We start from the raw sequence: 14574 nt of genomic DNA, 5'->3' as shown, positions 1-14574 counted from the left end.
TTAAAAGAAGAAAACTGTTGGGGAGAGATCAGAACAAACCCAGAAGTTCAGCTTCAGCTGTTAAAAGGAGATCTATTCATTTTCGTTTTTTATGATCTTGCATAGTTAGGCTAAATTTAATTGAGGCTGGGGAGCTGGGGCTGGAACAGACGAGGAAAAGGGAACTTGTTGAAAACATTGTCAAGGCACATATAGCAAAAACGAGTGACAGCAAATGCATGACAGAAAATGAGAGGAGGAGAAAGAGGAAGAGAAAAGACTAACGGGAAACAATTAGAAACACCACCGCCACTGAAACAAATGTGTTAGAGGGCAGCCAAGATGAAACTGCGTGCCAGCCTACAGTTAGCAACTGAGTTACAGCAGTGTGGTCTTATATTCCCAAACTGCCCGTAAGAGAACTGCTCTTTAAGCTCGTTCATGGGATGCCACAGTGTCATCAACTGTCCCAGCACTGCGTGGCCTGGCTGCTGGAGCAGTTAGCCCTGGTTTACACATTGCTCAGCCCATCCTTGCCTTGTGGCAGAGCATAAGGGGACTAAGGCGTGTTGCCTGGGAGGTGGCTAAGGACAGACTAGGGAGCTGCCAGAACGGGCAATGATAATCTTGTTAGTGCTGTTTCTTTTTGCTTTGAATCAGTATGGGGATAACGCCTGTGCTTGGAAGGAGCTTTGTATAGTGGGATGATCTTTCACGTGAAATAGCAAACCTGGGGCTGAAAACTTGTCAGAATAAAACTCCACGATGCTTGTGTCCTGTTTAATGCTTAAAGGCTGAGCGCCCACACTGACCTCTGCTCTTAAGCTCAGATAGTTGCCTGAGATTTATTGTCATACATTACATTTTGAATGATGGGGGAGGAAGAAATGCCCAGGTAGGTGAATTTTAGTTTTGGTGGTATTTTCTTTGTCCAGTGGGGTTGGTGTTGGTAACAGGAAGTACCAGGCAGTGGGAGTGTGGTCCGTCCTGCCTGTCATGGCTGCTTTTCTCTACAGCCCTACAGGGCAGACCTACCTTTCACTTCTTGCTTTCAGAATGATGCTCTGCTCTGTTAGTGTGGAGGTAGAGGACCACAAACTGCCCGTCTCCTAGTGCTGGGACAGACATGAGGACTGGCTTTTCTTGCAGTCTTTAAGTACAGTTGAATCCCCCATTAAGAAGGTTGTTACCTGGAGGAAACTTACTGGGATAGAAGAGGCACACATCCATAAACATCAGTTTTAACAAGCATTGCTGATAGCTGGAGGTACCACACTGTCACGTGGAGACCTTACTCCTTCCCCACCTCTGCCCCCACTGACTCAGCACTACTGTCTAATAGCAGATTGCTAGGACAAGACTGTCCATATCAGAGTCCATCAGACTGCTTTCGCTGGTTTATATCCAAAAGCCTTATCTGCTCCTTTGATCATCAGATGAGAAGACTCATCTGATTTTGCTCTGCCATAAAGCTTCTAGGACTGAGATGCTTTGCCGGGCAGGATGAGCTGGCAAACCAGCTCTTCACCCAAGTCCCAGTGGTTTGGTCCTGGCATTTGCAGTAACATCTGGTCTTAGATTAGGAGAAAGGGGAAAGGAGGAGTGGTCTCTACTTTTTTTTCTTCCCTCTAGGTAGACTTAACTATGTTGTCAAATGTGCCTAAATATTCTGTGTAATGTAGGGGGTGGCTGCTTTTTGTCAGAGGGCTTGTGTGCATGGAATTGTTAGCTTTGTGGTACCAACAATACGCCCAGGTTATCAGGATGTGCTTCTGTAGATGCTTTCCTGCTTGGTATCAGCATGAAGATATTTGGTCTCTATGTTTGATGGTAGGTGGTAAAGGCAACAATATCAGTCATGCACTTGCTTGCAGATCTTGAGCAGTGATCTTTCTAGCTGGCTACATGTGGCTGCACTTCTCAGCTTTGGAAATGCCTTCTCTTGAGACATTCAAATAGATGGCTGTGTGCGTGACCACAGAGCTGTGTCAGAATAGGTTGGGAGCTGTAGAGCTGTGAGGCTTGGTAATGATTTCACTCTCAGGGGGTGTCCACCAGCCAGAGGTCGCCCTTCATCTGTCCTGGTTTGTTTTCCCAGCCTAACCTCAGAGAACAGTTTGAACCCATTGGTAAAGCCCAGTGCTGCCCCTCAGCAGAGGCTCCCAGCACCTTTGCTCAGGCAGCAGCTAGAGATTCTCTTTGCAAGTCCAGCGATGTCTTTGCTTTGCTCCTCTGTGCCCAGCTGGAGCTGCCTTGAAGCAACAGCAGCCAGCTAATGTCTGCCCTGGCTCAGTGCTATCTCCTGCACCAATCTTTTTCCAAGCTTTCTGATGTAAAGAAATCTTTCCAGATAGATTCCCATCTGCCTCTGGTTTCGAGAGCCCTGAGGTGTGCTAACACCAAAGCAGAGCATGGGCAGGCACTCGATGGCTCCAAAATGAGCAGTAGCTTTCATCCATGCAGGGTCTCCACTTCCTTACTGCAGCTCAAAACCAGCTTAGGGAGATAATGTGATGCTGCTGTAAGACCATCACTGCTACCCAGCAGCTATGGCTTATGTGTGGTGGAGAGCACTTGTTTGCTGTGGTTCAGCCTATTACGAACAGGTTTTCTTTATGGGAAACATTTTCAGCAGCATCTGAGTCCAGTTCTCAAAAGTGATGTAGGCTGTTAAGAGACCAAAGCCAAGATCTTCATAAATAAGTAATGGTTTGGGCTGCCTTTGTTTTCTGTTACACAAGTGGAGATGTCTAAAAGGAGCCTGGTTGTCAGCGCTTGTGGAACTCTGGCATTTGTTCAAAATTGACGTGCTTTTAAAATACCTTAATCTGGGCATTCAGAAATGGAGGCATCAGGAAGGATTAGCTGCTTTTGAAATCCTTTTTCTTAAAAGTTTAAGTGAAAGACGATGGAATTTAGGGCCATAAATGTCATGTTGAGAAATGCTAAAGGTTATATTTTGGAAGTGTGTGTCTGCCCACCTGTAATGGCACTTGTTCCCAGAGCAACCGTGCTGCTGTACGTAAATGTACTCACCAAGTCCTAGCAGGGGGAAGTCAAATGTATGACTGTCTTGCTGAGCAGGCAGTAGGAGTGATGGGCTTCTCTGGTGCATTGGTCTGCCTCAACTTCAGTTCGAAGAGGAAAATAACAGCATTTTTGCAGGCACCAAACCAATCCGATCAGTAATTTCAACCAGCCAGGCAATGAAAGACAAGTTTGTGTCTGAATTCTCTTGAAATGGTTCTGTGGGTTTAATTTAATAAATCAGCAGTTTACAACTGCTAGTCCCCCAGCCAGAACTCCTAATGTATGTTCGGTTCTTGTCTTCCTCTATCAGATTTGAACCATGTCCCACCCGTCCTGGCTGCCGCCCAAGAGTACCAACGAGCCTGTTGGTCACGTTACAGCAAGGATGGAGACCACGCATGCCTTTGGGACACCCAGCATCTCAGTGTCCACCCAACAGACGCCAAAGAAGTTTGCACCTGTTGTTGCCCCCAAGCCAAAGTACAACCCATACAAGCAACCAGGAGGTGATGGTGAGTACGTTTGTTTGTTTGTTTAGGGAGGATCTGCAAAAGTCTTATTCAGGGAAATTGACCACTAACACAAACTGTGTTTGATAAACTCTTGGTTCATCAGTTTGTGGGAGTCTTCCTCCTCCCCTCCCCCAAATTTTTGAGACCATTCCAATCAATAAGAGTGTGAAAAAGCCTTGAACCCTCTGGCAAACTACCCTCCTGCATGGTGCAAAGCCAGGGGAAGGAAGGGGGACAGCAGTTCCTGTGTTTTTATTGGAAGCAAATGTCTTTTCCCTAAAACTGATACTTTTCCAGGAGTTTTGCTTGTTTCACGTCTGTCGGCTCATGTCAATCCCAGAAGCTGTAGCTTGACTCTTTTTGATGTTGTTTTTCTATTGCATCAGCACAATGGGACTTCTCTACAAACATGGGATTGAGTTTGGTTGTGGATGCATGAATTTGGCAGAATGGGTCTCAACGTGTTTCCTTTCCTGCCTTTTGGTTTGATTCAGGTTTAGTGTTTCTCTTCTGCTGTGACAGGCTCTTGAATATGAGATGAATTAGTGGCATAACTATGTGGATATTTATGTGACCATTGCAGTAGTCTCTGAAAGTGTCCCATCAGTAAAACAAAAGCTTTCCAGTCACCGTACGTTGGCCTCACTTTGTCTCCTGCTTTAAAAGTCCAGCTCTTTTCACACAGTTGAGCAGCAAGTGCAGGAGTTGGGTTCCTGTTCTGTGGACACATGGAGGAAGGGATGAACTTGGGTACAGGCTCTGCTGTACTCAAGAAAATTGCCAAATCAGCTTTTGATTTTCAGTTTTGGATGTTCTCTGTGCCATCTTTGCTTTTCCCTCTTTTGTATTGAGTGTAATAAGGCAAAAGTTGTCTGTAATTTTTTTCCCCTTCTTTTTCTACTCTTTTCAGAGTGTGTGCAAGAAGACTACACATAATAACGGAGAGGAGAAAGAAAAGCAGAGCAATATATTAAATCTCTCACTTAAGCAATTTTCTAAAGTTAAGGACATTTAGTAGGAAGTTGGAAAAGTCTGACTAGTGTTTCTTCTTTTTTTTCCCCTCTGCCACTCATAAATTCAGAGAATTCGGAACGAAAAAAGAAAATGTGTTGGAGGGGAAAACTCAGTCATACGCACCTGTTCTGTTGCCTTCAGTAACAAAACATTAGCGAGAAAGAGGGAGAGAAAGACATTTGGAATTAGGAAAAAAAAAAGTAAAAATCATCCTTTTCTGAATTGCGATGAAAATGTCACCTTCAAGTAAAGTGGAAATTCTTATATTTGAAATTCTTCTGCAATTGAAGGTAATAATGAAAAACGACACTTTGGTTCCTAAGGAAAACTGTTGTCTATCAGCCAGAAACGTCACTAAGCCTTAACTGTTGATGCTTTAATTATTATAGATGTGATTATAGAGAACACCCCAACAACCTTCTAAAAAATTCTTTGCTTCTTGGCACTGGGGGAAGGAGACGTTCTCTAAACAGCACCCCAGTATTGCAGGCTGAGATGGGTAGATGAGCCTCACCAGCATTTCTTGTGCAATGCTGAGTGTACAGCCCTGCATCACATGAACATTGCTTGGTCTGATAAAAACAGGGAGCTCTGGGGGACTTGTGGGAGGCCTCTGCAGATTCTGGCCTTTTAGAGGTGCCACTGTCATCCAACAGGCTTGGAAGAAAGAAGGAATAGTGGTGACTTGATCGGGGATTGGCTTAGTGATGTGACGGCGTACTGGCAGCTTAGGCTAATCCACTTTCAGAAGGTGACACAGTGCTGGTCAGTGTCAGCAGCTGGTGCAAAGCTGTTAGCTCGACCATATATAACCCTGAGAGCATGAGGCTTCCGGGATCTGGCAGATGAGGACAGACGGCAAGAACATATCTAGCCCACCATGCCTCATTCACTTTTTATGGCTCTGTTCTCCAGGCTCCCTGCTTGTTTCTTCAGTAACCTCCGTTGTTTGGCTCAATGGAACTTAGAAATGAGTTAGAAATGGTTAAAATGAGTTAAAAACAAAAGCTGTGTCAGCCAGCAGTTTATAAAACAGGAGCATTTTAATGTGCTGGAAGCAGTCAAGGAGTGCGTGGTTTAGACCAGCTAAGTGAGCAATTTTCTTGGTGGTGCTGGTCCCCCTCCTTGCTGTTTGCTACGCTGCCTTGCTGAGACTTGTTTTGAGCTGGATTTGTCAACTCATCAGAGCAGAGACCGTGTCTTGCTGTCGCAGGGATCTGTTTGGGGGCCTTGGGGTATGAATGCAGTAGTAATAACAATAATAAATAAGAACACAGCCCTGATTAATGTGCTGCACGGGTTTCTGCCGCACAGCTCACTGGAGAGGCGGGTGCAGCTGTGTTTTTATTGTCCAGACTTCCACGTGCTGTGGTCTGGTCTTGCTTTCTGGAGGATTTAGTGTTAGCCTTCCCTGTCGCAGCAGCTCACGGGGGATTAACCTTGCTCACCTCAAATACTCCTTCCTTGGCATACTGCTGTGCTGGGGTCTGCACCTCCTGCCCTGTTGTAGCTTTTCTCTTTGGAGGTGGGGATGAGTTTCTGTGCCGGAGTATCAGAACCAAGGAGGAGCTCTGCTGGCACGGCAATGTGCTGGGGCTCATCTGCTCCCTGCTCCATCCATATGGCCCCTTGCTGCTGTGCTGTACTTCTGATGTTTCCTCCCTGACACTTTGGGGAGGGAAATGCTTTGTCCCCCCCACCTCTCAGCCCTCGGCACAGCACAATGCTCAAATCACTTTGTGCTCTTCTTCCGTGAGAAGAATTGCTGCTGGTGTCTGTTTTCAGTAAGTCCAACCTAAGGGTACAAACGCTGCTGTTCAGCATGGACTCAATCCTGGGAAGTCTTAGCACTGTGATCCCTGCTGTCCTGCACAGCTCTGTATTTCCCCCACAGATGGAGGAGAGCTGTTTGAGCTGGAGGAATGTGGTTCTGTAGAAGAAAAAAAAGTGTCTGTGGGAAGGAAACAGCAAGTGAGCTGGGCTAGAAATGAAAATTCAGGGTCCAGACATTCAAGCAGTGGCTTTAAAAAAGCCATTGCATGGGAACATTGGGGTCAAGGATGATTTTTTGATGGAGCATCCTTGGGTGTGTTTGCAGATGGTAAAACATCTGTCTGTGCTGGGACAAGGTGAGTCCTGAGATGAGTGAGACATCATCCTGCTATGGGTCCTGGCGTCCACACCTCTCGCTCCTCTCTCAGTGCTCATGTGTGCTTAGTACTTCATGCTTCCTCCTCCTGTTCCTCAGCAGACCCCATTCAGCAACATGCACAGCAGGTGGTGACTGCAGAGCTATGTTGTCAGTTCAGGTGGGTTCTCCTTCACTGAGCACTGAGCGAATAGTGCAGATGGGGAGCAGAAGGCCCTTTTCCAGTTTCTTTAAAAGCACTGCCCTTCCTCTTTTCCCTCCCAATTATTTTTTCTCCTGCTTTCCAGTTTTTGCACTAAAATTGGTATTTTAGTGCTGGCGGGAGCTCACATGCTCCATGGCACGGGGAGGAGAGCTGGCAGGCGCTCTGAAATGAGTGCTGCTGGGGTGCTGCCAGGGCTTTTGAGGCCAGAACTAGGGGGTTTCAAAACCATACTGAAGTCTATTGTCAGCCTCGGGTGCTCAGAAAATCCTGACTTGGAGCTCCTCGGGTCATGGGATGGCTTGAGTTCAGTGAGAGTGTCAGGCTTTGTGGTGTGATTTGCCTTTGGTTTGCATCCTTTGGGTTTCAAGCTGGTTTTCATAACCTCAAAAGCTCTTTCCCCCTTGCCCTTCTCTCCCAGTAGAATCCTGTGGACACAAAGCAGTTCAAGCAAGAAGTATCACAGTGCTGATGCAAAGCAAGCTTATGGGCCATGGGTGATGGGAGCACCTAGAAAAATCCAAAAAGGGGACACAGTAGACACATTGATGGGGAGGAGCAGTAAGTGACAGTAAAGCCTGTGGATCTGGGGAGAGAACAGTGCTCTGAAGAAGGAGCATCACCAAGGCCATAGCAGCTGATAGAGCATCTATACCTTGGAAGGAAAAATGCCACCTGGCTGAGAAACATGGGTGAAGGCTTCCATCTGTTGCCCTTTGCTGTCAAAGAAGTGAAGCTCCTTGTATTGTTACAATATATGGTTTGAATTTAGGCTGATCCGTTGTGGAGGAAGCAGTTGGATTTGATTGTCCCTGGAGGCATTCAAGAACTGTGGAGATGTGGAACTGAAGGACATGGGTTAGAGGGCATTGTGGGGATGAGCTGTTGGTTGGATTAGATGATCTTAGAGGTTTTTTTCAATCTAATGATATAATGATTCTATGCCCGCGGGTCCCTTCTAACTCAGGATTTTCTATGATTCTATTTCATTCATGGGCACCCAGTGAGGCATATTCCTGAGACAGATTCCACAGTCCCCAACTCTGGCCACAAAAGGATGTGCAGACAACATCCCTCCTAGGACAACTGTGTAGTTTATGGGATTGTGCAACATTTGGGCATTTCTTTGTCAGCCCTTCAGAAGCTTTGAGGACAGGATTTGCAAAATTAGCCATTTGAGTTTATGCCATTGACTCCTTCTAAATTCAATATTAGTTAGTGCTGATGATGCTTTTTTCTTGTGATTGTCAACCGTGGTGAACATAATACCTGCAGAAACAGTTAAAATGGATTTAATATAGAATCGTTAAGGTTGGAATAGATCTCTAAGATCATCTAGTCCCACTGTCCACCTGCCACCGGTACTACCTACTAACCTGTGTTTGTTAGTGCTACACCTCCACAGTTCTTGGACATCTCCAGGGCTCGTGATGCCCCCACCTCCCTGTGCAGCCTGTGCTGTAGGGAGTGATGAGGTCTCCCCTGAGCCTCCTCCAGTTTCCATAATGGAAACTAATTGAAGAGTTGAGAATTAAAGCAAGCTCGTTCCTTCTCCTTTCTTTCCTTGGAGCACTTTCAGGCATGATGAATGACAGGAGGCTCACACACACGTCTTTGAGATCTTCGTGGGGTCTTTTTTTGTTTGTTTGTTTTGTGGTGGTGTTTATTATTGTTATTTTTAAATCATCTCTTCTTTCCATCTGCATTAGTTGGACGATAGGGCTGTGACTCATGGGGCCAGGCACAGCATCAGTGCAAGCTCCAGGGCAAGATTACATAGTTGACACCATGCTGTGTTCACTTGAACCCGGCTGATGCAGGTTTCCCAGGTCCTGACCCCCTCTGCCCTTTTCTTCTTCATCTGTGTGGAGGCTCCTGAGCAGTAGCTAATTTTGTTTCTGCTGTGTCTGTAAGGGACTGGGAGCATGAGCTATCGTGCTGTTTGTTTTATCTTGTAGGCAGGCATACCTAGTGGGCTTTGTTTACAGCAGCTGCTATCGGTAGCTCTGTCTAATTTTTGAAGCCTGGGTATGGATTTATTGGAATAGACACTCAGTGTTTTAGCTGTGCTGTTCCCTGTTCTGCAATCTTTGACAGTTCATAGAAGCTAAACAGCTCCAGAGTCTATTCATTACTTGGACGAGAGCCCTGAAAGGATAAATTCAGTCTGACTTGGGAGATTCTGCAGGTTGTTTTTTTTGTGTTTGTTTTTTTCTAGTTGTCTTTGCTGGGCCTGCTGCATGGCATGGCAAGAGTAATCCCTGATACTGGAAGGCAGAGATGTACCTGCTCTCCTTAGAGCCACCTGTGAGCTTTGGGGAGCATTTTGTTGCCTTTTGGTCATCATTGAAAGGAGGCTCACATGAGCAGTGAGATGAGTGTCAGCCGTGCTCTGGGGGTGTGTTGTGTGTGTTCTCAGTGCCAAAGTGATTTAGCTGCAGTGGAAGCAAAGCCGGTTGTCTTGCAAGTGGTGTGAGCTGTGCATGCAGACCGCTGCTGCATCCTGCATAAAGCATGGGAATATGTTGTTATTTGGTCGTTTTGAGGCTGAACTGGGTCCTGCGCATCCCAGAGTGTTTCCAGCAGGACCTGCTGGTTTCTGCATCTGGCTTTGCCACCAGCTGATAAAATCATTGATGCTCTGGGGATGAGGCAGCATCTCAGCGATAGGACAAGAAAATAGGCTGAGAAATGCTCAGACCCTCTTCTGTTCCCATCGTGGACTGAGCTTGCAGAGCTGAAAAACGTTGTGGGAATAAAGCGGAATACTGTTGCTGCGGCAAATTATCCTGACTGCCTCAGCACAGCCCCCACGTTGGTGCTTGTTTTTTAAAGAAAGCTTTTTTGAAATGAGCATTATAAAGTTTTAAAGCCCTTCTAAATCCTTGCTCTCCTTCTATGTGTTTCTTGTGCTGAATGAAGTGAAGCAGATGAAGCAATGCTTTATTCATTAGTGTCAGAACTGCATCATCCACAGGCACTTACAGAATACAGCCAAGGAAAATGAACTTGAAGTTCCAGGCCTCTTCTTGGTTTGCTCTCTATTCCACAAGAGCATTTAAAGGACAAATTGAGCCCCAAAGCCTGAAGAACATGTGGGAATTGGGGGCTCCCTCACTAAGGGGAGGTTTCTCACCAGGGGGCTGTTGAGAACCAGTTTGGAGCTGCCTTTAGGAAGTCTCCATTGATTTCTCTCTAACAACATCCTCCTCCCTGGTGGTTAAGAGCCGAGTGAAACCAATTTGAAACTAGTGGTGGTTCTCATTTGTTTAAATTGCCCTGAACAGGCCGAGCTGTGCTGAAACTGTGCTCCATAGCTTGCGACATGTCAGTGGCTGCTTAGATGGAACCCTTTGTGTGGGCATCCCTTTCTGGTGCCCTTCTACCTCTTTGCGTTGTTTCTTCTCTTACCACTTATGTGTAGGGTTAAATGCAGGCAGTGTTTTGATGGGTGTCCAGAGCACTGTGACCTATTTCAGTGCTTGTCACGATGGCAGGTGTCAATAAAGCACCTCTGCATGGGCCATACTGTTGTGGTTGCGCTCATCTCACCAGCAGTGACTGCTTGGGCTGGAGTCTGAGTCTGCTTTTGTGTTGTTTTTTTTTTGTTGGAGACAAACAGGGAGGTCTGTGCTCCTGGCTTTGCTCTCAGGATGAACATTATCTGTTTTTGAAATACCCCCTCTGATAATGGCACCGGGAGAAATGCAACAGGAAAGAGATGCATAAAGACGGTTATTGAACCAGTATACTTATCTGTAGTTTGCAAAATGTCAAATCAAGCCACCAGGTTTTATTAACAATTCTGACCGTGTTTTGTTAGAATTACAAATATTAAACTTTCAGAAGGCTTTGGAACATATTGCCACTTATTTGGGAACTGCTTGAAGTAATACGCAGCCTCGTTTTTCATTCTGGTGAGTGAGCTTGTATTTCCTTTGTTATTTGGTATCATAAAGCAAACACTGCTCCTCAGCAGGTAGATTTTTCTCTTTTTTTTTTAGTTCTGCCATGCCTATTTTTTTTTCTCTCTTTCTTTTCCTCCTGTCTGTCCTTTCAAGATACTATATTTAATTTTTTCCACTTCATTATTTCAAACATTGAATAGTGATTCATCTTTGCAGCGGCCTGTTCTGTGAACCACAATAGTTTGGGCAGAATAAAGCAAAAGGGTGAAAAAGGGAAGGGAGAAAAAAAAAAAGGAGAGAGAGACGGATCTGACATGCACTGGATTGGAAAGAAGCCATCTTTTTATAACTCAGATTGCAAACATCTGTCATTGGCTATATCAAGCCTACTTTTGAAAAGATAATGTTCGTTCTCTATATGGTTCTAAAGGGCGATGGTGCCCAAAGCGAGAGAGCAGTGTTAATACTGAAATAGCTCGAATTTGAGCAAGCAGCACTTGTCCATTTTATTTTAATCTAAAATTTTAACATCCTCCAGATGCCAGTCTGTTAAATAATAACAATTGTTACATGATAGTTAACAGTAAAGTTACTTTTTAAAATGTTTTTTGCTCTCTCGATGCAGCTTTTTATGCCCTGAAATGTGTGATAATAAAGGATCATACGTATATTTTTCCTTTTTCCTGCCTAAAGCTTTTTTTTACCCGTCCGGACAGAGTACAGCTAAGTCAGAGCAACCAATAAATGTCTATTGGATTATATTACAGGTTGGTCTAATAAAGGGTTAGAAGAATGAATGAGCAACTCTTGAAGCCACAGAAGCTGTACTTGTGGCCAAAGAGCAGGCATTTCTGGCAGCAAACACTGCACAATTACAATTTGAACTAAATATACAAGGCCTGACATGCTCGTCCCTCTGCAAAGCACACCAAGGTGGGTTTGTGCAATAGTCGAGGATCCATGAGCAGGACCCTGAGTCCTGCAGCTGTGACTCCCCTGTAGAGTGCTGATGCAGAAGGGGATGAGCACGGATCCAGTCTGGTTCTCAATAAACAGACATCACTACCTTAAAAATTCCCCTTCTGTCTTCTTGTTTTACTAGCATGCACATTGGAAGATCCTAGCCACAGAAGAACAGTTGTGCTCTAGAAGCTTGCACAAGGGCTGGGGATTTACCCAAACTGTTTCAGGAGCTGTGGAGCACAACTCTGGAGTTATGCATCCAGCAATTCCTTGGCACAGCTCTGTGCCAGGAAGCACCCAGCTCCCTCCAGCTGCTCTGGGTGCTGAGCAGAAGGTGCAGAGAACCAGCTCCAGGGAGGAGAATGGGAGTGGGGACTAACCAAAAGATTCATAGGCCTTCTCCCACTCCAGTCTGTGTGATGATGATGACTCAGGAAAGGTTTTGGTTTAGTCTAGACATGATCAAACCATAAAGGGAAGCCTGGCACAAAGGGTTTCCTTCGTAGCATGGTAGAAATCATGCTGACGTAAGACCTCAGCTTGTTTTTCTGTTGAGCACTGAATTTATGGGAAATGCCACGGAGGTAAGGAATTGTAAGAGGAGAGACCTGGATGTCTGGGCCACTGCTGTTAGGAAACTGAAAGATTTGTCCATGGCCTTTCTAGATATAGGGACAGGCTGGAGGGAAGGGAAGGGGTCTGGCAGGAGTAGGAAAACGCACTCGTCAGTTGGAACCCTCTGCAGAGGCACAGTGCCAGGCCATAGCCATCTCAGTGCGTGCTGGGCACACTCTGGGAGTCATGGAGCCTTCCTTGAGACCACAGTGCACCTTTGGTGCAAGCATTTCCTGCTGCTTTCCTCATCCAGAGCAATACGGCTCCTCTCTTTACAGGACCAGGTCACCTCTTAGCTCCACGAGTGTCAGCATTGGCTTTACAACGTGCCGTTGAGTTGTCTAAGGGAATGCTCTAGCCCAAAGCACGTTGTGTATTTGCAAAGTTTGTGCAGGAGGGCGAATAGGGATAATAATGGTTCCCAAGCCACTTCTCTGCTAGGAGAAGGAAAGGAGCATTTCTCAATACAGATCCATTAACACTGCTCTGGCTGACAGGCAGCAAAACACAGGAGGTAAAAGTCCATTCTTCTCCCTTCCCAGTCCTATGATTTAAAATGTTTGAACATGCACTTCAGAAGCCAGGGAAGTAAAAGCCCCCAGTTGTGCCTGGAGACTCTGCAAAGGCCACGGCGAGCGGAGGGGCTGCGGAGTGTTAATACAGTCCATCATTTTGTAACGAGCCCAATGTTCTTGTATGAGCCGTGTCAGGCTGTTGTCTGCACGCTGTCTTTGCTGATCATAGTAATCGGGTCATAAGAGAGAGAGAAGTAATAGCGCGTCTCTTAGCAACCAACCCCAGGAGAAAGAGAAAATTACTCAAACAGACTATCCAGCCAGGGAAGTAGAAAGATGAAATTTTCTGAAAGTCTGCTGGAAAGTGCTCAGGGACATAATTCTTTTATGTGTGAGATCCTTAAATGCTGAATCCAATGATATCAGGCACTTTTTATTTTTTTTCCTGTCATCTTCCTGGTAAACTTTTATTTTTAATTGGCCTTAGAAAAAAAAAAAAAAAACAAAGGGAAAAAGCCTCCGAAACAGAGACATTTGGAAAAAGAAGTAGCAGATTTATGTATTATGTTTAACAATGGCAGGGAGAAGGCAGCGGAGGGAGGTCGACGCGTCTCGGGCAGGAGTTGATGGGAGCATCTTATCTGCAGGAGCGCTCTGCGTGCTTCCCAAGGCAGTGCTGGCCAAGGCACGCTGCTCTACCACCCAGCTCCACAGTGGCTTGTGGGGTCAGTGTCGTGGCTTGTGTGCCCTCCCAGCAGCCATACTGTGATGGAGGGGTCCCGTAGCTGTAATAATAAAATGGAGTGCTTGCAGGATGGATAGAGAACCTCATGCACTCATATCTTGTATTTTTAAAAGATTTTTATGGGGTGTATGGGATGTGCCACTGCACTGGGAGAGAGCTCTGTGTCTAGGATGGCCTTCTTGGCCCCGCCAAACAACAGCATAAATCCATGTGTGTTTAGTGGTGAGGTTAAGATGGTCAAATCTCTTCTAGTTTTGCAGTTGCATCATTGAAGCTAATGAGGGGTGAATATGTTTCAGAAACCATGGCTTAATTCCTGGCTCTGAGGAGGCATGCAGAAGCTGTTGCATGTGTAGAAGAGAGCAGATACCTTTTGTGACTCATCCAGCCACCAGTCTGTGCCTTTCCTATGCTTTTGTCTGCTTTTTGACCCCAAGACATGTCCAGGTTGTGCACGGGGATTTGCTCACCCCTGTGTGGGACTGGATTCCAGTAGCAGGTTAACCTGCAGATTGGTGCAGTTTGATGAACACTACAAACATTCCCCCAGATCAGGGTCCTGGGCAGTCAGGTGATGGTTTGGGACAGCTGTGGTTGTGCTGCTGTTGGTAATGACTTTGCTCAAGCACACATGTGGGAGCTCTGGCTCAGCCTATGGGTTGTATTGCAGACATGTTGCAGGAGAGAATTGCTGAAGTTTTCTGAGATGGGGCTGACTTCAGCATCTTATCCTGGAAATAATCAGTAGGAGAGAAAGGAGAAAAAAGCAACCTTGCAGCTGTACAGAATTAATAGCTTAGGAGTAACTTCTACTGCTGTCAGGGAAAAGTGAGATAAGGAACAATATTAATTGTAACCGCTCACAAGCAGATCATAGAGGTTGCTGCTTTGGTGTCTTGTCACGAAGAAGAAAGACTTTCTTCCTTAAGAGTTTAGTAATTG

The 14574-nt window shown here is 45.7% G+C and overlaps 1 protein-coding gene across 3 annotated transcripts in view; it reads left to right on the top strand.

Annotated features, from left to right (window-relative positions):
* Positions 1–14574, top strand: part of LPP (LIM domain containing preferred translocation partner in lipoma) — a 274991-nt gene that overhangs the window by 76376 nt on the left and 184041 nt on the right. For all 3 annotated transcript variants that reach the window (XM_085513626.1, XM_015871614.3, XM_085513625.1), the window contains one exon: positions 3320–3521. In XM_085513626.1, the coding sequence (XP_085369752.1) occupies positions 3329–3521 (193 nt within the window). In that variant the 5' untranslated portion in view covers positions 3320–3328. The remainder of the gene's footprint in view (positions 1–3319; positions 3522–14574) is intronic.

The sequence above is a fragment of the Coturnix japonica genome, chromosome 12, assembly GCF_054131305.1.
Source record: "Coturnix japonica strain WE chromosome 12, WE-NBRP24, whole genome shotgun sequence".
NCBI lineage: Eukaryota > Metazoa > Chordata > Aves > Galliformes > Phasianidae > Coturnix > Coturnix japonica.
The sequence above is the reverse complement of the archived record's forward strand: the minus strand, read 5'-3'. Positions and strand labels throughout refer to the sequence as shown.